At 44.3% G+C, this 22,196-nt stretch overlaps 2 protein-coding genes across 6 annotated transcripts in view; one reads left to right on the forward strand and one right to left on the reverse strand.

The window, feature by feature from the left end:
• Nucleotides 1-22,196, reverse strand: part of LOC137518095 (SCO-spondin-like) — a 296,678-nt gene that overhangs the window by 186,109 nt on the left and 88,373 nt on the right. For all 3 annotated transcript variants that reach the window (XM_068235412.1, XM_068235411.1, XM_068235413.1), the window contains 11 exons: nt 20,742-20,864; nt 19,066-19,169; nt 18,748-18,979; nt 14,914-15,066; nt 14,632-14,772; nt 11,238-11,420; nt 6,685-6,835; nt 2,271-2,430; nt 1,423-1,477; nt 1,243-1,341; nt 743-961 (listed from right to left, as the gene is read on the reverse strand). In XM_068235412.1, the coding sequence (XP_068091513.1) occupies nt 743-961; nt 1,243-1,341; nt 1,423-1,477; nt 2,271-2,430; nt 6,685-6,835; nt 11,238-11,420; nt 14,632-14,772; nt 14,914-15,066; nt 18,748-18,979; nt 19,066-19,169; nt 20,742-20,864 (1,620 nt within the window). The remainder of the gene's footprint in view (nt 1-742; nt 962-1,242; nt 1,342-1,422; nt 1,478-2,270; nt 2,431-6,684; nt 6,836-11,237; nt 11,421-14,631; nt 14,773-14,913; nt 15,067-18,747; nt 18,980-19,065; nt 19,170-20,741; nt 20,865-22,196) is intronic.
• The window catches only part of LOC137518100 (uncharacterized), a 266,833-nt gene that overhangs the window by 123,310 nt on the left and 121,327 nt on the right, over nt 1-22,196 (forward strand). The gene's annotated exons all lie outside the window — the stretch shown is intronic.

Below are 22,196 nucleotides of genomic sequence, written 5' to 3' on the forward strand. Positions count from 1 at the left end.
TGCGGCTGGGGGATGAGGATGGAGGTCAGGACACAGGATAAGGATGGAAGAGAGATGACTAGAAGACCAGGAGGAGGAAAAGGAGTGGTGTGCGTACTGAGGATGAAGACTGTGGAGAAGATGAGGTGCAGAGACGATGAGGAACAGATAGTGAGGATGGGAGGTGAGAACAGGAAATTAGCTCCAGAGGTTGAGAATAGAGAGTTGGGAAGAAGTGAAATGAGGATAGGGGCTGGGGCTGAAGAGATGACAGGAGATATGAGCGGAGTGTGAGAACGTGGAGTGGAGATGGGGGAAGCGGCGACAGATGACAACGGGAAGAAAAGGTTAAGGAGATGAGGATGGGAAGAACAAGGCTGGTTCTAGCTACAAGAACAGGGCCCTGGGGCAAAAGTATTTTGCCCCCCTCCCTCATGTCATCCCTGCAACCAAATCACCCCCAGAGGCCCTGAGCTGTCTGCCAGGCCCAATCCAAACCCCCCACGCCCCTTCCCCGGTCATAGAATATCAACAGGCATCCATCCTATGTCTCCTAAAAAGCATAGTGTTCACACAGCATCCCTGCTTTTAGTCTTCATGAAGGGAAGACAGGCAAGAGCTCTGCCTGGACACCAATAAGTATGAAATGATCAGTGGTGAGAACACAGCAGGAGGTGCCGGGTGACTCAAGGATCTGCTTGGCACAAGAAGTCCAGGCCTGGTAATCCACTAATATCTGGAAGATTCTCTGCCCTATAGATACCTGTGAGGTTCCAGGGTTTCTGCAGATCGACCTGGAGATAGGGCCCCTCTGAGGCCAGACCTGGATAATCACTGCTTTGTGGACTCCACCCCTGATGCTGTGCCTCTGGAAAGACACGGTTGAGTTGTGCCAGATATGCGGGGTGATTGTCCAGTTCTGAAGATGCCGTGAAGCTGTGGGGTGGTAGCAGGGAAGTCCGCAGGGGCTTATAGCATTCATCTGTAACAAAAAAAAACAGTAGAGGAAGGAAATGAGTTAGATCTGTAGGAAAAACCTAAATCAGGCTCAGACTATATCTTTTGATGAACCATAGTCACTTTAGTCACATAGTCTTTCTCCATTAGTCCATACAGCAGGCAAAAATTACTTATAAGTTTTAACCAGCAACATGAGGTCATGTTTTGTGCCAGTCAACCCAAAACACCTGCACCTCCAATTTGCACTATGGGTGAGCTTATAAAAAGTAGGACTTTAGCCTGAGGCTCAGCATCCCTACTTACCTCCAGTAGTGGGCAGAGGGTAGGTACTTAGCGCCGGGAGGGAAGTAGTGATGGGAAGACTTGTAGGGTGGATCCTGGAGTCTCCAGGTTTGGTTGGAGCTGAGGAGAGGAAGTATTTATTGAGCTGAACATGCATAGGAGGAAGTTGCATAATTTCACACCATGTGACAACCTACCAACCTGTGTCTGAACAGTAGCAGCACATATCGTCCGTACCCTCCACCAGGTACTGACCCTGAAAGAGACAAGGCACACAGGAAGATGTCAGAACCTCATTGACTTTCTACAACCTGAGTGTGGGTCGATCTATCAATACCACTGCAAGGACTAGAGCAAAATTGAAGCAAATGACCACATCAAAGGTTCTGATTGGTCGCTTTGGGGAACTGCTCCACGTCTCCACCCGTTTTGCTCCAATTCTCCATAAACTGGTTTTAATAAATATGCCCCACCCTCTTAATCTGCACTTGTGCCGTTTATCCGAAGCAGCTAATAAAAGGCAGGACTATCAGGTGGTCTCTTTACCTCACCTAAGGAAGGAAAAGCGCTAGCTGGTTACTTACTGTAGGCTACTGTATGCTACACATGCCCCTGACGAGTTGCAATGTGAATGAAACGTATTGCACAAAGCTACGGTGTGCCACTGTAGTGTGTGATGACATGTGCCGGACATGGTAGCATCATTTAAATTCAGTTATAATACAGCAGGAGCAGGACGTGGTGGATCTCGCAATCTGCATGAAGCAAGCTGCATAACATCATAGCCTGGCAAGTGATAATTTCGGTGACGGAGCCCAGCAGATTGCCAGAGAGGCGGGGTGACACCAGACACCCCACACGCGTAGACAGGTCTGTTGTGGTCACCGAATTTAGTGAATCGCAGATGGGGGGCAGACTTTAATTGAACGGACCCTGAGTGTTCTGAGGGCACCATGTTAATATCTTCAAGATGAAGTCTAAACATTATACCCAAACAAATTAGAGATCATATCAATTATATTGTGTGTTGGGGTCTCTGGTGAACTTACTTCTGGGCACCCCACATTAGTAAACGGGCAGAATTGGGAGCACTGCACGGTAAGGTTCATGAAGCACTGGCACACGTGGCACTCGCCCGATCTCCACCGCTCCCCGGTGCTGTACGTCTTTCCATGGTGAGTACAGGACTCACACGGCTCTGTCTGACACCTGCATACAGAGATCGCGGCGTGAAAAGATGCTGAAAAGCATGTGGCATTCTGGGAAATTCCTATACAGTGATGAGCCATGTATAATACGGTGCAGTCATATCAGAGTTACAGCTTACACTTCATGATTAATAATAGATAAAAAAAGGAAATCAACGATAAAGAACGGGAGAATCCTAATTGAAATTAGCTGTCTGCCTGAACACATTTATACCTGAGGGCCCTTACTCGGAGGCGGTGCTGTGCAGTATAGTCAAACATCACAGCGTGGCGCAACGGAAGTGATGTTTTAATCACATCCCTGACGCAGGTCAAGAACTACGTTACTGTGCGGCTTCTGCGTCGATCTGTGGCGATCTGCGCTGGCCCAGAAGTCATGTTAGTCTATGGCGACGCGTCGATTTAAAAAAAAAAAAAAACACAGCGACACATCGTTGCTGTTGGCATGCGTGGAAGCATATTTTAAAGGAATACTGTAGGGGGGGGGTCGGCGGAAAATGTGTTAAACTTACCCGGGGCTTCTAATGGTCCCCCACAGACATCCTGTGCCCGCGCAGCCACTCACCAATGCTCCGGCCCCGCCTCCGGTTCACTGCTGATGTCACCAGGAGCGTACGGCGCAGGCACAGACCATAGTGGGCTTGTGCTATACACTCTTGTTGACGTCAGTGGAAGCGAGGACACGGCAACGCAGGTGCAGTGGTTTTCAGACTTTAAAAAGTCTGAAATTACAGAAGTGAACCGGAGGTGGGGCCGGAGCATCGGTGAGTGGCTGCGCGGGCACAGGATGTCTGCGGGGGACCATTAGAAGCCCCGGGTAAGTTCAACTCATTTTCCCCCAACCCCCCTACAGTATTCCTTTAACAATACGTTCTGTGCACTTCCGCATACCCGAAGCAGGAAGTGACAGCAAGCACACGTCACTTCCTGCTTGGCCGGTGGCCAGACAGGGAACACCGCACAATAGCGTGGTGATCCCTCACGGCCTGTTTTTGAGGGTGCGATGCGGTGAGCCTGAGGCTTTAGTCAATTAGCTGGAAGAAATAAAGTATGTCAGACAAGAAAATTGAAATTTATGTAAAAAAAAGTTACACTTTTTAATATATCACATAACAACAGTTTATCTGGTTATACTTGCCCTGAAGATGCTGGTATAACCAGCAAAAACGGTTGTTATTTCACATACAGGTAAAGCTCAAAAAATTAGAATATTGTGCCAAAGTCCCTTTATTTCAGTAATTCAACTTAAAAGGTGAAACTAATATATGAAATAGGAACCCTTTGCAGGTGTTTTGGATGAAATAGCTGATTAGAGTCTGACACTGTCACAATATTCTAATGGACTGAGATTTTGATTATGGGGTTTTCATAAGCTGTAAGCCATAATCATCAACATTATAACAAAGGCTGGAAATATCTCCCTTGTAATGAGTATATTTCATGTATTAGTTTCACCATTTGAATTACTAAAATCAATGGACTTCTGCACGATATTCTAATCTTTCGAGTTTCATCTGTATTAATAAAGTGAAACTTTTTTTAAAGGAACACCATCAAACCAAGTGTTCTAAAATGACAATGTACACATACTGTCTAAGTAGCTGTGTAAATATTTTCCTACTTTTCATGTCAAATATCAGAGGAATAAAGCTTTAATTCATTGTGTGTAGGTTTTAGGTACCTTTGGAATGTCTCATTTGTAAAGGTGAATCTCTGTAGTCTGACATGCTGAGAACAGTGTAATATTGAAGCAGATATGAAAAGCCTGTCAGGTATCAGGTTTCACATACTATTACAAATGTTTATGTTGCACATAAGTTACATTTCCTCTACTTTCTACAGACAGCTCTCAGAGACACAGCAGCTGCAGTGAGAGGTTTCTCTCACACACAGGATTAACAGATAAAGTCTGAGGGAATCCCCCCCTCTGTCCTCAGAATTGGCGACACTGAAGTGTGAAAGGAATTTGAAAACAGTAAACAAAGAAATAAGCATTTAAATGTATACACCAGTACTCAAAATCACTTCCCAAACAATTCTTTTTTCACATTTAAAATTTTATTGGATTTTGTCATAGCATAAACAAACAATACCAAGATAATTCCGGTACAAGTAAACATAGCAAGTGGTAGAAACATAGTAGTTCTTCATTATAGAAACCAACACATGTTATTGTGGCCCAATAGAACATTAAGCATATGTTTAAAGTTAGAGAGTAGTTATTGAACATTCAATAAGAAACATAACCATACCCAACGATGTAGTTGTAGTAATAGTATAACAAAGAATACTGAAACTCTAAAAAGAGAAGGCCAGTCAATTAACTGTTGATGAAATTGAAGTAGATAAACTTAAGGATGTTAGCTTAGGCACAGAATCTTCATCTTCTACCATCATCAATCTTGGATGTCGGGAAGAAAAAAGAATAAGTAGAGAGACGGAGGAAGGGAAGAATGAGAGGGAGAGAAAGAAGAATGAGTCTGGAGGAAGTCCGCAATGTCATAAGGAGACACTTACATGAGAAGGGAGGCCAGGATCTTGGAGGTCAAGAGGTAGGACACCTAGTAATATTTTTGTAGTGTTCAGACTCCTTAAACATTACCCAGCATGTCCAGGTATGCACATATTGTTCGGATTTATCTAGAGCAGTGAGGGTGATCTCTTCCATCTGAGCAATATTATCCACTCTTGCCCACCATTGGGTGATAGAGGGAGGGTCCTGTTTTTTCCACATCAGCGGGATCTGGGCTCTAGCTGCATTTATGAGGTGTACTACAACAGTTTTTTTGTACAGGTTGTAGGGGCCTGCGCAGCAGTGTAGTAGCAGGGCTTCAGGAGTAAATGGAGTCTTTATGGATGAGATTATGCCTATCCACTTGTGTACTTCCTTCCAAAAGGAGGCCAAAATGGGGCAGGACCAGAAGATGTGTAGCAGGTCTGCTTTGGATGCCTGGCATCTCCAGCATGAATCAGTAATTTTAGGGGCAAATTTACTTAGTAAGGCTGGGGTCCTATACCAAAAGGTAAGAATCTTGAAGCCTTGTTCCTGCGTAGAAACATTCAGGGTAGATTTGTGGGCCAGTGAAATTATAGAATGCCATTGCTCAGCTGTAAGGGACCTCCCCAGTGCTTTCTCCCATTTAGTTTGGAATGGTAAAGTGGATGGAATACCCATAGTGATTAATAGTTCGTACAGTATTCCCAAACAATTCTTATCTCAATTGAAAAACATAATTGATAGTGTTCCTTTAACCATTTAAGCCCTCGGTCGTTTTCACTTTATGCATCCGAGCAATGTTCACCTCCCATTCATTAGCCTATAACTTTATCACCAATTATCACAAGGAATTGATCTATACCTTGTTTTTTCCGCCACCAATTAGGCTTTCTTTGGGTGGTACATTTTGCTAAAAACTACCTTACTGTAAATGCATTTTAAAAGTAAGAATAAGAAAAAAACTGAAAAATATTATTATTTCACAGTTTTCGGCCATTATAGTTTTAAAATAATACATGCCTCCATAATTAAAACCCACGTATTGTATTTGCCCATTTGTCCCGGTTATTTTACCGTTTAAATTATGTCCCTATCACAATGTATGGCGACAATATTTTATTTGGAAATAAAAGAGCATTTTTTCCGTTTTGCATCCATCACTATTTACAAGCTTATAAAAATATATATATATATATATATATATATATTATTTCATCTTTACATAGATATTTAAAAAGTTTAGACCCTTAGGTAAATATTTATGTGTTTTGTTTTTTTTATTGTAATGTTTTTTGTTTTTTTAATTATTATTAAACATTTTATGTGGGTATTTTTGGGAGGGTGGGATGTAAATAGTATTTGATTTGAGTAAATATGTGTGTATTTAATTTTTTTTTAACTTTTAGATGTAGTTTTACTTGAGTTTGTTTACATGACGTCACTCTAAGCGTAACATGTACGCTCAGAGGGCCATAGGAGTCAGAAAAAGCGAAGGTTCCGAGAGAAGCTGTCGCTTTTTCTGTGGGGGAGAGGAATCAGTTATCGGGCAACATGGCCCGATTCATTGATTCCTGGGCTAACGAATCCACGGCCGGGAGTGCGCGTGCACGCGCCGATCGGCCGTGGGAGCGCACGTCATCCTTGACGTAGAACTACGTCAAGGAGGACAAAGTGGTTAATGTAAATTTAAATTTTTGGCTGCCATATTTTTTTCTTATAATATTATATGTAACCAGATTATTATCAGTTGTATACTACCTGCGGGCTTTGCGATAGATTCCTCGGCACTGCTTTCCGTTACCGTGCTTGCTGGGATTGTTGGGGCTACGGAAAGACCACTGGATGCTCTGCACCCCGCACGGACCCAGACACTCACCCCAGGGAGACCAGGAAGACCAGCCGCAGTTCACTGCCAACACACAGTGACAACATCAGATACACGGGCATAGCGGCACAGATATACACAGAACTATACAGTATCATCACACATACAGCTTATATATGGTTATACATCAAGGTCATTCCAAGCAACATACTAATAAGAACTAGTTCCCCCAAACTAGCTTTAGACTGCTGGGTTCACACCATTACAATGCATAAAAAGATACTGCATTGAAATGGATTAGTTTGTTACAATGGCATCAGTTTTTCATGAGTTTTTGCCCTTCTGTCTTTGCATCGCCATCTGCTCATTACCTGTCGCCATCGCATTCGCGGTTCACCGCTGGAGCCGCCACGCGGGTCCTCTGCACAAAAGCAAAGCTGCCTAGTACACACAACTCAAGAGCCCCATCAGAAGCATCACGCTCCTATTGGTTTGCAAAAGACCAATGGGAATCCTCCCTGAGCATCAGGAAGGATTTTCATTGGTCCACCACTCAGTAAACCAATGATAATCCTCCCTGGAGAGGGAGGATTCCCATTGGTCTATTGCAAACGAATTGTAGCCTGATGCTTCTGATGGGGCTCTCAGATCTGTATATTGGCGTTTCTTCTGTGCAGTGGACTGAGCTGCGTGGCAGCAGCGGTGGAGGGACCGAAGGATACAAGCAACACATAGGTGGTAACCAGCCCAGTGACAGGCAGTGTCTGTTCTCATAGGCTAGTATCGATTACGTTGGCCTCCTTCGGCATCTGCTTCATCCGGTAAGTCTGCAAAAATCACATACCACCTATACTTACGTGTTGGAATGAACCGAACAGGTCCGCTCTGAATGGAGTGATGTGAACGGATCCTATTGCTTACATCCTTTCCATTCAGATGAACAGAACATTTTTTGTCTGACAGTGTGAACCTGGCCTGATAGTGACATTAGACCAACCTTTCTCAACCTTTTTACCCTGGAGGAACCCTGCAAATAATTTTTGGATCTCAAGGAACCCCTGCAAGTAATTTTTGGATCTTAAGGAACCCCTGAATATATTTTGCAGGTGGCATGGTCTTTAAGGGCTGGTGCACACCAAGCGTTTTTTTTGGAGTGCGGATACGCTTGGTCACTGTATCTCAATGTGGTGGTTCACACCAGAGCGGGAGGCGTTTTGCTGAAACGCATACTCCCGGGGTGAGGCATTTTTTGGATTGCGGAGGCGTTTCTGCCGCCAATGTAAAGTATAGGAAAAACGCAAACCGCTCTGAAAAACGGCAGTTCAGAGCGGTTTTGCAGGCGTTTTTTTTACAAAAGCTGTTCAGTAACAGCTTTACTGTAACAATATATTAAATCTACTACACCAAAGACGCTTCCCAAAACCACAAAATGCTAGCTGAAACGCTTCATAAAAATAAGAAAAAGCGTTTCAAAATCTGCTAGCATTTTGCGGATCTGCTAGCGGGTTTTGGCGTGCACCGGGCCTAAGAGCTGGTGTGGTTTATGTCACTACCCCCCTATTACAGTGCTCATTATAATGTCTCCCTATTCTAAAGTTGTTAATTGATGTGATCATTATTATTCAGAATTGTATGCTTCTTTTTACAATGCCACCTATTATAGTGTGCTCTCTCATTTTCCCCCCAACCCCCACTATGGGGAAAAATGCCAAGGAACCCCTGCAGAATACTCAAGGAACCCTGGGGTTCCGGGAAACCCTGGTTGAGAAAGCCTGCATTAGAGCACGACTATGGTAGGGATGAGGTTGTGAGCTTCTCTGAGGGACAGTTACGGCCTTTTCACACCAAACATGTTTTGGTCCAATTTCGGATTAGCATACATTTAGCTAAATGCAGCATATGCCATAGGACAATAGCTATCGCGGTAACTATTTAATTAGAGTCACCTCTTATTTGATAGTAAACCAGTCCAACCGTGATGTAACAAGGCAGAGTTGCTTATATAAAGAACGCTCAGCTTTGGATGATGTAATTATCATGGAAGTTAAATGTCAAAATGTGTAAGTCAAAAGATTTAAGTGACTTTGAACGAGGGATGATCATCAGTGCAAGAAGAGCTGGTGCTAGCATCTCTGAAACAATGGCTCTTTTAGGATTTTCTCTCCCAACAGTATCTCAGGTGTTTAGAAAGTGGCAGGTTAGAAAAAAAAACTTCAAGCAATAATGACTATTCTGGTTGAAAAAGGCTGGTGAAAGGTGATAGGCGAGTAGCACGCAAAGTCCACAGCAACAGAAGGGCAACAACACGACAAATTACAGAGAAGAGAAGACAAGAGTTTCTTTGGTATCACAGAAAAGTAGGAAAAGACGCCTGTTGTGGGCCCTTGCCACTGTGCTTGAACGGTCTCTAATTGGTTTGAGGAACATCAATCAGAGTTTAACCTGCTTCCATGGCCAGCTCAGTCCCCTGAACTCAATCCTTCTGAGCATTTGTGGGATGAAGTTAAAAGGTCACTTCAAAGGTTGGAAACGCCACCATCCAATTTGAATCCAATTTGACCCAACTTATATCTGCCATTATCAGTCAGCATGGGTCAACATTCTTCAGCAACAGTATCAGCATCTTGGTGAGTCCATGCCAAAAAAAAAGATCAGCTGTGATCAGAGCTAAAGGTGGACCAACTTGTTATTAGATGTCTCTAATTTTTTGTACACTCAAAAGCTTTGGTCCACAAAAGCTCAGGAAGGAGGTAGTATGTATTTTTTATCTTGCGTCATCTCTCGATGACCAATACCCAGATATGTTGCTTGATATTTTTGCGATTGGTTTACTAATTATAACTTTGTTATATATAATCTTTACATATTCTTTGTATATAATTACAAGAATACATTTATTTTAGAAAAAGGATTTTGGTATAAGACTCTCGTTGTTTCATTGGGGGATATCCGTGATACTTAAAATGTGTATTGTTGGCATGACAGAGGCTAAGTGTCCATCGGACTGACCTTAGAACTAACATTTGTATGAATTTAGTGTTCTCCACAGTTGGTTCACCTATTATACAGGCACTAACAGGGGGTTTTCACTGTGTGCATTATCCAGTTGATTACTTTTTACACAGTTGTTCATATGCATAACTCCCAACTGTCCCTCTTTTGGAGGGACAGTCTCTCTTTGGGAACCAAATTCCTCTGTCCCTTTTTCTTCCTTATTCATCCCCCTTTCAGGACAGATTTATGTAAATATATATATTTTTCTACTAAAAATGAGTTTAATTGACTCTAAACTTTATTCCCCTGCTTTAAAGTGGAATAAAACACAGCATTTCTTCTTTGCTCTAAAATATTATTTGCAGCATGTTATATACTACCACCATTTATTAGAACAGCATTCAATTAGCTAAACACAGGACTTACAAGTTCCCTGCAGAGAAAGCTGGACGCTTCCGAACTGTAGATAATGTTATCTTGTGTTTACATTTCTCACTTGATACAATTAAGTAAATAATATGCTGACTGTGCAGACACTCCTGAATGCATTCAGATGCCCATAAAGCATTTCTGCTTATATTACAAGATGAATAAAGCAGTTATGAATAAAATGCAATGTCAGCTCTCAGAGCAAAAAAAACTGTACTTTGGGAACTTGTAATTTCTAAATGAATAATGATACTTATGCACAAAAGCAAATATGATACCGGTATGGCATATAAAAAGTAGGAAAACATGTTTTTATTGAATATTATGTCAGGGTTTTATACCGCTTTAAGTTAATATATTTCTTATTTTCGTTAATATGAAGGAAATTAACCCCGACAGAAAGGACCTGTGTGGTGTGAATAAAACAACATATTTTTCTTATGAAATCTTTATAGTACGCGTGACTAAGGGTGTCTCAGGGATGTGGTTAGAGGCATGGCTTATCACAATTTTTTCAATAAAATGTATTAGCTTACACCTTGCTGCATGCTGCATCATACTGCAGCAATAAGAAGACAGAGGAGGCCACTCCCAGATAAGGAGGCTCCTCCTATTCAGGGGGGGCGGGGCCTTCTGCTAAAAGACATTTTCTTTAAGCACCACTTCTGTCTCATCTTGTGTATATGTTTCACAAAGTGGTCACTAGCTCCAATGACAGTGAGGCTCAGAACAATAACACTGTTTTGTGAATCAACTGCATATATGTATAAATAAATATTAACAAGGTCCAACTCCTTGGGGCATGGAGGGTGATCAGAGGACCAGCATGGCGACTCTCTGCTATCTCCCATTACCCAGGGTGACATTCATGCCCCCTGCACACTGCAGATCTGATTTGCAATTCCAATTTTCACTGGATGCTATCAAAACAAAAATAAAATCGCAGAAGAAACGCTGCTGCAGTACCGATTCAAAATTGCTAATCGGAATTGCATGTAAAATCGCTTCAAAATTGCTAATCACATGTAGTGTGCAAGTGGCCTCAGGCTCTCCAGTCACTGACCTGTACATTCGGGGTTCGGCCGGCATTGTTTCATTTCACCCTGCTGGCAGGTGCAGATCTGGCAATTTGTCTTCACCAGCTGGCCAGGCCAGTAGGTGGCACCCTCCACCTCGCAGGGGCACTCTTCTGGACGGACGCAGTTATTCGTGCTGTCCAATAGGAAGCCGTCTGGACACCAACAGCCTGGCAAAGAGAGAGATGAAGACTTATGGAGGGACTTATAGAGGCCACACAGACAGGAAGTTAAGGAAATTCCACTTTTGTTTAACCACTTAAGTACCAGCGGTCTCTGCCTCCTTAAGGATGGAATCCCCACGAATCGCCCCGCATACCCGCCGCAACCGCCGTCACAGCCGCACACCGGGATCCTTCTAACATCCACTTTGCCGTCTCTATGACGGCAGAGTCATGTGAGCCGGTCAGGAGCCACTTTCATTGGCTCCTGACCGTGTCTGTCAATGTAAGCCAATGGGAGTGGCTTACATTGATAGACACGGCCAGGAGCCAATGAAATCGGCTTCTGACCGACTCACACTGCTCTGCCGTCATAGAGACAGGCAGAGCCAGTGAGCTGCAGCGAGAGACGTCGGGTTTGAGCGGCGCGGTCGGTGGGGAGTGACGGGAACAGCAGATGCGCGCTGCGGGCGATGATTGAAATCTACGCCCTACCAGCCAGGAGCCCACCAAAACAGGGCGTAGATTTCAATCATTGTGGTCCTTAAAGCGGAATATAACCCTGCATTTGAACTTTGCTCTAAAACATTATTTACAGCATATTATATGCAAAAAGCATTTTTTTTTTACTAGACCAGCATTGGAAGGGTTAAACACAGAGGTTTAAAGTTCCGTGGAGAGATATGCAGAAGTTCAGATTGTTACATTCTATTTAGTTAAATGTATCTATTGAGAAATGTTACTCTTTGGCTGTCCTCCAGCTCCTTCTCAGTCAGAGAGAGTGAGTCACATTCAACACTTAGATACATTTATGTAAACAAAATGTATCTATGTCAGCTTCGGATGCATCTGCAGAAATCTCCAGGAACTTTAAAGCCCTGTGTAACCCTTCCAATGCTGGTCTAGTAAAAAAAAAATGCTGGTTGCATATAATATACTGTAAATAATGTTTTAGAGCAAAGTTGAAATGCAGGGTTATATTCCGCTTTAAGTAGTTAAAAAATGCCTTAGACATAGGTCAGTGTTGCAAAAGTGAATTTTGCAATTAAATGATATTAAAAAATATCTTTCCATTTCAATCCGCAGCCATTTAAGTACCGTATATTCTGGCGTATAAGACGACCTCCCAACTTCTCCAGTTAAAATATAGAGTAAGCGGAGCTAAGGATACGCAAGCTGAGTCTATGAGGCGGCATAGAGGCGGTGGAGACGCGAGACGCTGAATCCTGCCTGACCAAAGGGATGGTGATATACAATGCTATTGGTGTGCTTTTAAAACGGGCATTACTTGGTCTTAATCTAAGTATTAAAGATGGTTTTACACATAGTCGATTTCTCCAAGTTTGGTTACAGATATATCCATGTGGAAGTGCCCAGGTGGCAGACATTGACTGTTGATTGAAAGAGGCTTTTCGGTGAGTGGGGACATATGGGGGGGGGGGGGGGGGGGGGGAGTGACTGAGCCCACAGGTGGTGGACCCCTTCAGTGTTTTCACGCCTTGTATGTCTTTGGATGCTTGTCACATTAAGGGTGATAGAATAGAAGTGAAACAGGCTACACCATACAGTATATGTTTTTTCCCTCTTCTAAGGTGTTTCCTTGCAGTGCAAGCTAAGGACAGTTGTAACGATCGGTGTAACACAGAGAGGGTCTGATTACCGGTGATCTGCAGTATCACCGAGAATGCAGAATATACCCGATTATTGATGATCTGCAGTATCACCGATAATCAGATATATCTTCTAACCTCTGGACACCTGAGAGATGAGAGTGTTTGGTGCAACAGTAATACTTTGAGGAAAGCACCTGTGGGATGGGTGCTAGACAGTAGGGGTAACTGTTATGGATCAGCTTCCTTCCACAGGCCTGATGCTCCCCAAGGGGCGGAGCCAGGCTGAGATAATGGGAAGGACAGAACGTGAGTGACACCAAGGAGAAGCGTCACTAACAGATCTGTGAACTATCTCCTAACAGGAGACATAGTTCTCGAGGTCGGACAAGCCAGGTCATTAACACACGGACAGATACAGTACAGAGACAGTAGGCAAGTACAGAATCCAGAGACAAGCCGAGAATTGGCAACTGAGAATCAGAAAGGCAAAGGTACAAAATCAGAGATCAGGAGAATGGTCAGGAATGCAGAAAGTCATAACAGGTAATCAACAATGCCTAGACTTGAGTGTGAGCTCCAAGATGCTCACACTCCGGGAACTAGACTAGATAATACAAATAATACAGATGGTACAGAATTCCTAGACTAAGGTGTGAGTTCCGTGGCCGTCAACACCTTGGAAACTGGTCTAGATAATAATACAGATAATAACAGAATTCCTAGGCTAAGGTGTGAGCTCCGTGATCATCAACACCTACGAAACTGACTAATAAACACAGATACTGACAAGGTCTGAGTGCTACCACGTAGTGATCGCAACGGCAGACACCAGATGAATGACCAGCACCCAGTATATATACACCAGCGCTCACCAGCACCTCCCCTAAGTGCTGGAACAATGGAAGTTACTGAAATTGTCAGCTGACCAGCTTGGTCAGCTGACCCTCCTCTGACTGTCATAAAGGCCCTGCCTCTCTGCGCGCGCGTCCTCCTAAACCAGTGTGGACTATCAGTCCCAGCCACACCAGTCATGTGTTGTAATGTTTCTGCTGAGTTGGATGCGGAAACCGCCGCACCGCTGTCAGTGCGTGCGGCGTTTTCTCCGCATTCCGCATTACTGAGAGGAGCAGGCCTATGTGAGCAACTTGCCGCATTGGACGCGGAATCCGCCGTCCTGTTGTTAGAGCATGCGGCGGTTTCTCCACGCTCCGACTGCGCGCCAGCTGCCATGTTGAACGCGCAGTCAGCCGCCTCACCTTGAGTATTGGCGGCTTTTCCGCGTTTTCTCACAACAGTGTTGTGAGACTGGAAGGAGTGATCGCACTATTTTAAAAAAACAAATGAACTCAAGGATATTGTCAGCTACTTTGCAGAGTTGATATGCTTGCCTGGGTGGAGGTTGAGAGCTGCTAAACACAAGCCGGATTATCGGCTGAGGTTTTCGTGTATGGGGGCTTAAGAAAAGCACCATGGAATGCATCCAAAATGCACACAACAACAAAGTAACCACGCTGTAAAAATGTTTGGCATAAATCCTTGAAATGTAGAAGGAAAAACTGAAAATAAAATGAGTTTATTACCTCACCTGTCACTTACTCTCTGCTTACCTGAGACACAGGGCTCATCATCCCGGCAGGTCCTCTTATTGGTCAGATCTAAGCAGGTCTGAGGACACGGGGCACATGCTTTATATTCCAGATCAGGAGGACAAGATGGAGGTTTTGGGCAGCCATCTTGCTGACATACATCTGAATGGAGAAAAAAATCAAATAGATCATTATTGCCGCCTAAAACGTGGAACATAAATCTGAGGAAAGGTGTAGACATCTTTTTTATGGCTGACCGAAACCCCATTCTCCCAGAATCCTTTCTGCTTGGACACATCTTACCAATCTCCAGAGACACTGGTGAGGAATCAGGCAACTCAGAGCAGTGGCGCCCCCCATTCTGTGGCAGCCTACATTCCCTTCGGCGAATTACCACTCCGCTGCAGTCATTAGTGCAATTTGACCAAGTGGTCCATGGAGTCCAGGAGCCATCCACTGTGGAGAGATAAAGTTCCTTTCAGATATTCTGCATCTGCACCATTTCCAAGCACCTCCTACCCCAACCAGCTGTGTTTCAGTCTAATGTTAGAGCTTTTACTGGAACCAAGTCCCAAGCTTCTGTCCCTTTGTATAGAGTACTAGCCGACCCGCGTCGTAGCATACGCCGCATCTTCTATCTATCTAATAGAGTACGTGCCTCAACCTTGAAGCAAGAAGAATAAAGGTGGGTACACACATCAGATAAAAGTCTTTGGAAAATGAAAGATCACAGACCAATGTTATCCCCTTCCATGTAGTATGAGAGCCATACCTACACAGTCTATTCTATTGAGCTGAACTCCCCATCAGATAAAATTTTTTGCAAGATGCTGCACACAAAGATGCTGTACACATGCAACAGATCAGTATCTGCAAAAGATCAGTTCCTGCAAAATGCATTCATAGGGCTTGATTCACAAAAGAGTGCTAACTGTTAGCACGGCCGTTTGCGCGCAAATTTTTGCATTGCGTGCGCTCGCAAATTTTTGCGCGAAACGATAACATTTTAGCGTGCAAACGCGAATTTTTACGCGAAAACGATATCGATTTTGCGCGAAAATTAGCATTTGCGTTCGAAAACGTTATCCTTTCATGCGAAAATTCGCGATTGTGCGCAATGCGAAAATTGGAGTTAGTTGTCTGCGCTTGTCCTTCAACCCTCCCCCCCCCCCCCCCGGAGTGTTGTATGTGAGCCAGCCCTGAGCTCTAAAGCTCAGGGTAACCCATGCTTCACTCCTTTCTCATGTGGTGCCCCCAAGTTAATGCGCATGTAGCAGAACGCAATGGACATGAAGGTAGGTGCCTGTTTTTAATATTGGGAGGTGGGTGCGGACGGCTCTCCCCTGTGGGGGTGGGGTTCGCCTGCGCCACCTATCCTCCCCCTCCGGGGTGCCGCTGTGGTTCCCAGGCGGCGAGAGAGCCTGGGACCCCGCGGTCCCCCCGGTTGTATAAAAAGGGGGCATTGGGAATCCTCCCCGTGGCGCTCCTAGATAGTGCTAATGTAGCATGTAGCAGTGTTGCTTGCGAATTTTCGCCTAAGTCATTTTCGCATCAAAAATCCCGTTTTCGTTTTTGGTGAATTTTCACGAAAATCTTCAGAAATATTTGCATTTTCGACCAGCATCGAAAATTCATTGTATGTGGATGCTTATGCCCTTATGCGGAAAAATGTCCACAATAATCCGCATGGAAATTCAGTTGGTACTTATCCGTTAGCCGGGCGCATCCTCTAGGTGGCGACAAAACTCCACCAGAGTTACATCTTTCCCTACTATCCATGTCAGCCTGGAGGGGGAATAGTAATTAGCGCCACCTGCCGGATGCGCCCGGCTAACGGATAAGTACCATTCAGTTTATGCGGACGTTTATACGGAAAAATGTCCGCAATAATGCGCAAGAAACTTCTCTGAATGCGGACGCTAATGCCCTTATGCGGAGAATGTCCGCAATAATACGCAAGTAACGCGAAAATGACTCGCATTAGGCGAAAATTAACGCAAAAAAATTAGATGGAAAATTTGCCTGTGAAAACGAAATTAGGTGAAAATTCGGTAAAAATTTGTCGAAATAAATTTTTGCATTTTCGCTCATCACTGGCATGTAGCAGGGCGACCGCTTTGTGCTATTGGTTTTTTGACTCTGCCTAGTTTGGCATGCAAAAGCAAATTTGCGTGAGCATTGCCTCATGAATAGCCAATTAGGCCAGATTTGCAAAGCCAGACTTGCTAGGGTAGGCCTCTTTTCCATGGACAGTTGATAGGCAGTAAAATGCCTCTCAAACTCTTACAACTGCTTACTGCTGCCTGGTAACTGCTTGTTGCTGCCTGGTAACTGCTTGTTGCTGCCTGGTAACTGCTTGTTGCTGCCTGGTAACTGCTTGTTGCTGCCTGGTAACTGCTTGTTGCTGCCTGGTAACTGCTTGTTGCTGCCTGGTATCTGCTCACTGCTGCCTGGTAACTGCTCACTGCTGCCTGGTAACTGCTCACTGCTGCCTTGTAACTGCTTACTGCTGCCTGGTAACTGCTTGTTGCTGCCTGGTAACTGCTTGTTGCTGCCTGGTATCTGCTCACTGCTGCCTGGTAACTGCTTGTTGCTGCATGATAACTGCTCACTGCTGCCTGGTAACTGCTTGTTGCTGCCTGGTAACTGCTTGTTGCTGCCTGGTAACTGCTCACTGCTGCCTGGTAACTGCTTGTTGCTGCCTGGTAACTGCTTGTTGCTGCCTGGTAACTGCTTGCTGCTGCCTGGTAACTGCTTGCTGCTGCCTGGTAACTGCTTGTTGCTGCCTGGTAACTGCTTGTTGCTGCCTGGTAACTGCTTGTTGCTGCCTGGTAACTGCTTGCTGAGCACACAGCTCAACAGTCCGTGGAAAAGAGGCCTTAAACTTGGTGTTTGATCACGCATACATTTTCTCATGCAAAGTACTTCTTCTTCTTGCTCGAAGGTTGAGGCACTTACTCTATTATATATATAGATATTATTATTATTATTTAGAATTTATATAGCGCCGACATATTACGCAGCGCTGTACAGAGAATATAGTCTTGTCACTAACTGTCCCTCAGAGGAGCTCACAATCTAATCCCTACCATAGTCATATGTCTATGTATGCATGTATCGTATTTATTGTAGTCTAGGGCCAATTTAGGAAGAAGCCAATTAACCTATCTGTATGTTTTTGGGATGTGGGAGGAAACCGGAGTGCCCGGAGGAAACCCACGCAGACACGGGGAGAACATACAAACTCCTTGCAGATAGTGCCCCGGCTGGGATTCGAACCGGGGACCCAGCGCTGCAAGGCGAGAGCGCTAACCACTATGCCACCGTGCTGCCCTATACTACTAGATCCATCCATCATCCTTAATAGACACAAGGAAATCAGTCTATGCATATTATTAGTACTTGCTAGAAGCACCAGGTAGAGGACTCTGGTAGTGTTCTTAGGCCACATACAGACATCAGACCATAGTCTTTGGAAAATGAAAGATCACAGACCAATCTTACCACCCTTCCTGTAGTATAAGAGCCATACTCTACACAGTCTTTTCTATGGAGCTGAACTCCACATCAGAAAAAAATCATTGCAAGATGCTGCACACACAGATGCTGTACAGACACAAAAGATCAGTATCTGCAAAAGATCTGTTCCTGCCAAAAATTCATTCCTGCAAATTGCAATGATAGTCTATGAGATCTCCAGATCATCATACACACATGATTTAACTGACATTCATCTGCAGATCTGCAGATCTGAAAATCCATCCTGGTGGATCTGATCTGCAGATGAATGTCAGTTAAATCATGTGTGTATGATGATCTGCAGATCTCATAGACTATCATTGCAATTTGCAGGAATGGATTTTTGGCAGGAACAGATCTTTTGCAGATACTGATCTTTTGTGTCTGTACAGCATCTGTGTGTGCAGCATCTAGCAAAGATTTTTTTCTGATGTGGAGTTCAGCTCCATAGAAAAGACTGTGTAGAGTATGGCTCTTATACTACAGGAAGGGTGGTAAGATTGGTCTGTGATCTTTCATTTTCCAAAGACTATGGTCTGATGTCTGTATGTGGCCTTAGTCTGATCATGTTTTGTACATGACAGGTTCTCTCTTGTGCACGCTGGATGTTCTCCTTACCTGGGCAGGATACAGAGAAGCACTGCTGGACCTCGTTGTCTTCGCCCCGACACTGCCGCAGGATATCTCCGGTGGGATTGGTGCACACTCGCCTCCTGCTCTGCATTCCGGTGCCACAGGATTGGCTACAGTCACTCCAACTGCCCCATGGGCTCCAGAATCCACATTCTCGCTCATCTGAGGCTGCCGAACGGGAAGAACCATCGTTGCAGTCAGAGAGTCCATTACATATCTGGTAAGGGTGAAGACAGTAGAGATAAGGTCCAGGAAAAGCAAGCAACAAAGGATTGTCCAAGGTCACTGCCTGCCTCTCATTACCTGTTTAAATCTCAGACATTGTCCATCCGGGCAAGAGTACTCTGGGCACCCCGGGGTGGTCTGGTTCTTCTGATCGCTGGGGACAGTTGGCCCTGGAATCTCTTCTGTCAAGGAATGAAAGTGACAAAATGGAGGTGATGATTATCCCATATATCCATCGTGAGACAGCACAGGAATGTCATCAGCACATCTCCGGGGGAGTATGAGACACCATTTTGTTCTACAGTCTAACTGAATCTACCGTACCATTTAATTTCCCCCATAGACTCTGTTGTCACCCATGAAAAAGTTTTGAATCAGGACGATACCATTTATTGGCTACCTTAAAGGGGAACTGAAGAGAGAGGTATATGGAGGCTGTCATGTTTATTTCCTTTTAGACAATACCAGTTGCCTGGCAGCCCTGCTGATCCTCTGCCTCTAATACTATTAGCCATAGCCCCTGAACAAGCATGCAGCAGATCAGGTGTTTCAGTGGTTCAGACTTATAAGTCTGATCTGACAAGACTAGCTGCATGCTTGTTTCTGGTTTTAATCAGATACTACTGCAGAGAAATAGACCAGCAGGGCTGCCAGGCAACTGGTATTGATTAAAAGGAAATAAACATGACAGCCTCCATATACCTCTCTCTTCAGTTCCCCTTTAAAGAGAAACTCCAACCAAGAATTGAACTTAATCCCAATCAGTGGCTGATACCCCCTTTTACATGAGAAATCTATTCCTTTTCACAAACAGACCATCAGGGGGCGCTGTATGACTGATATTGTGGTGAAACCCCTCTCACAAGAATCTCTGAGTACCGTGGTACTCCTGGCAGTTTCCTGTCTGTGAACCGTGTTGCCTTGTGGGAAATAGCTGTTTACAGCTGATCCCAACTGCCAAAACAGCATACAGCAGCTACATCACTTGCTAGCAGTAAAAATGTCACCATGTAATGTCAGAATATGAATCAGGGATTTAAAAGATTGGGCAATGGGCAAACACTGACTAAATCATGTATACACAATTATTGTAAAAATGAAGCACTTTTTTTATTACATTATTTTCACTGGAGTTCCTCTTTAAAGAGGACCTGAACTATCTGCTTTAAAAGATAAACAACAGCATAATAACTTTCAAACAAAAAAGCATTTGTTTGCTACAGCTGATACAAATCCTAAAATAAATCCGCATGGCTTCTACTTCCTGATTCATGGAAGCAGACATGTTGTTAACAGCCTGTGCTTTCAAATGAGCTTATCTGCCATCTCTGCCATTGGCATTCAAGTGACACAGGTAGAGATCAAATTACAATTTGTGATTAGTCACAGATGAGGGGGAATTAGACAAGCTAAACTCTCTAAATACATACAGGGTGCATTTCTCTGTGTTTTCCTTCTGTCCTGTGCAAGAGTTCAGGTCCACTTTAACATCCTGATTCAAAACGTCATGCTTTTAGTGATGGTTAACATGGTACAACATACTATTGACAGCCATGTTGATTCTAAAATGGCAACTCTACAACTCCTTCTCACTGCACACTTTTTATATTTAGTCAGAAGTGAATAAAGTTGTACCTGAGATGCATTAAACACATGTATTTATACTTACCTAGGGCTTCCTTAAGCCCCATCCATCATCAATGGCCCACCCATTGTGCCCCTCCCACCAAAATGCCCCTCCCACTTCAACTTACCGCACATGCGTTCATCCTCGCCTTGCGGACAGTCCGGAGCGCCATCACATACCCGTGAGCTGTTCACACACATCCGGTTAGAGCAGATGAAATGTCCAGGACACGGAGGGATTTGGGACGAACCTGCCAACAGAAATGCATGGTAGGCATGTTAGCTTGGACTCCATGACCCAATCTATTGCACTTCTCTCAATGGCTGAACTACACAGCCAAAGTACTTTCAGCATCAGTGCCAGGGACCTAACCTACCTCTGATACAGCTGGATTGGCAAAGCACTGGCACCAGAGGCATCACTAGGGTTGGTGTCACCCGGTGTGGAAATTCATGGTGTCACCCCCTCCTACCCCATGAACCTCCAAACTTCACCAGGTAGTAACGTTGCTTGTTATAGGGGGGTGTTAAAATGATCACCATGTGGCCATGGTGGCCTCTGAACTCTGTTATAAGCTCAACAGGGTGCAGCCAGAAGGGAGTAGAGCAGGAGAGAGAAGTCTACTATCAGACAGTAGCCTGGTAAGTATTTACACAGCCTTCTCCACTCTCCCTTAGCCTGGAGCTTGGTGTCACCCCCTCTGCTGGCGACACCTGGTGCGGTCCACTCCTACCGCACCCCCCTAGTGACGCTACTGACTGGCACCTAAACTAATGGTGTTCACACTCCTGGTTTGATCTGGAGGCATTATAAAAGCAGTGAGATTACACCAAAGCAAAATCCTGGAGGCTAAGGTGCCCTCTAAGGCCTACGCTCTCAGCTTTCATTGCCATTATAATAATATAACTAGTTTGTCATTGAGGCAATTGCAAACTTGGTGTGGTATGATTTGGTGCGGCATGAAAAGGACACTTGCACCATTTCCTATTTCACACACCCTGTGCCGACAGGGTGATTTGCGTAACTCCACCCCCGCTCAGTGACATGCTCCCTGCTTGACAGGAAGTACATCACTGGTTTCCGACCAATCGGTGCAACAATCTAAATAGATTGTTGCGGTGCCACTGACTCCAATGTGATTCCTTTTGAGCAGTACCGCTCGTACTGCACGGCAATGCACTGCAGAGTCTGCGACACTTCTACGTCTTTCGAAGTAATTTACTACATCGGGTCGCACGTGGGCGCTATGGCCATTCTTATAGAGACTAATAGCCACAGCAAAGTGGGAGCGGCAATGGACCATGAAAGGACCATTTTCACAAAAAATTGTAAAATGAAAAGTACTAATTTATAAGTAGTACCGGTAAATTTCTCCTGGAGTAAAGTGCACCATTCATTACTTATCTCCTATGTTGTGGTCGCTTACAGTAGGCAGTACAATTGACAGATCTGACAGGTTTTGGACTAGTCTATCTCCTCACAGGAAATCCTCAGTATTTCCTTTATTGTTTAGAAAAACACTCTATGGAAAGGATCTATATAAGGATGTTGTATTATAAACGTTACACATTTTTGTTGGTAG

Source organism: Hyperolius riggenbachi, chromosome 5 (assembly GCF_040937935.1).
Source record: "Hyperolius riggenbachi isolate aHypRig1 chromosome 5, aHypRig1.pri, whole genome shotgun sequence".
Lineage (NCBI taxonomy): Eukaryota > Metazoa > Chordata > Amphibia > Anura > Hyperoliidae > Hyperolius > Hyperolius riggenbachi.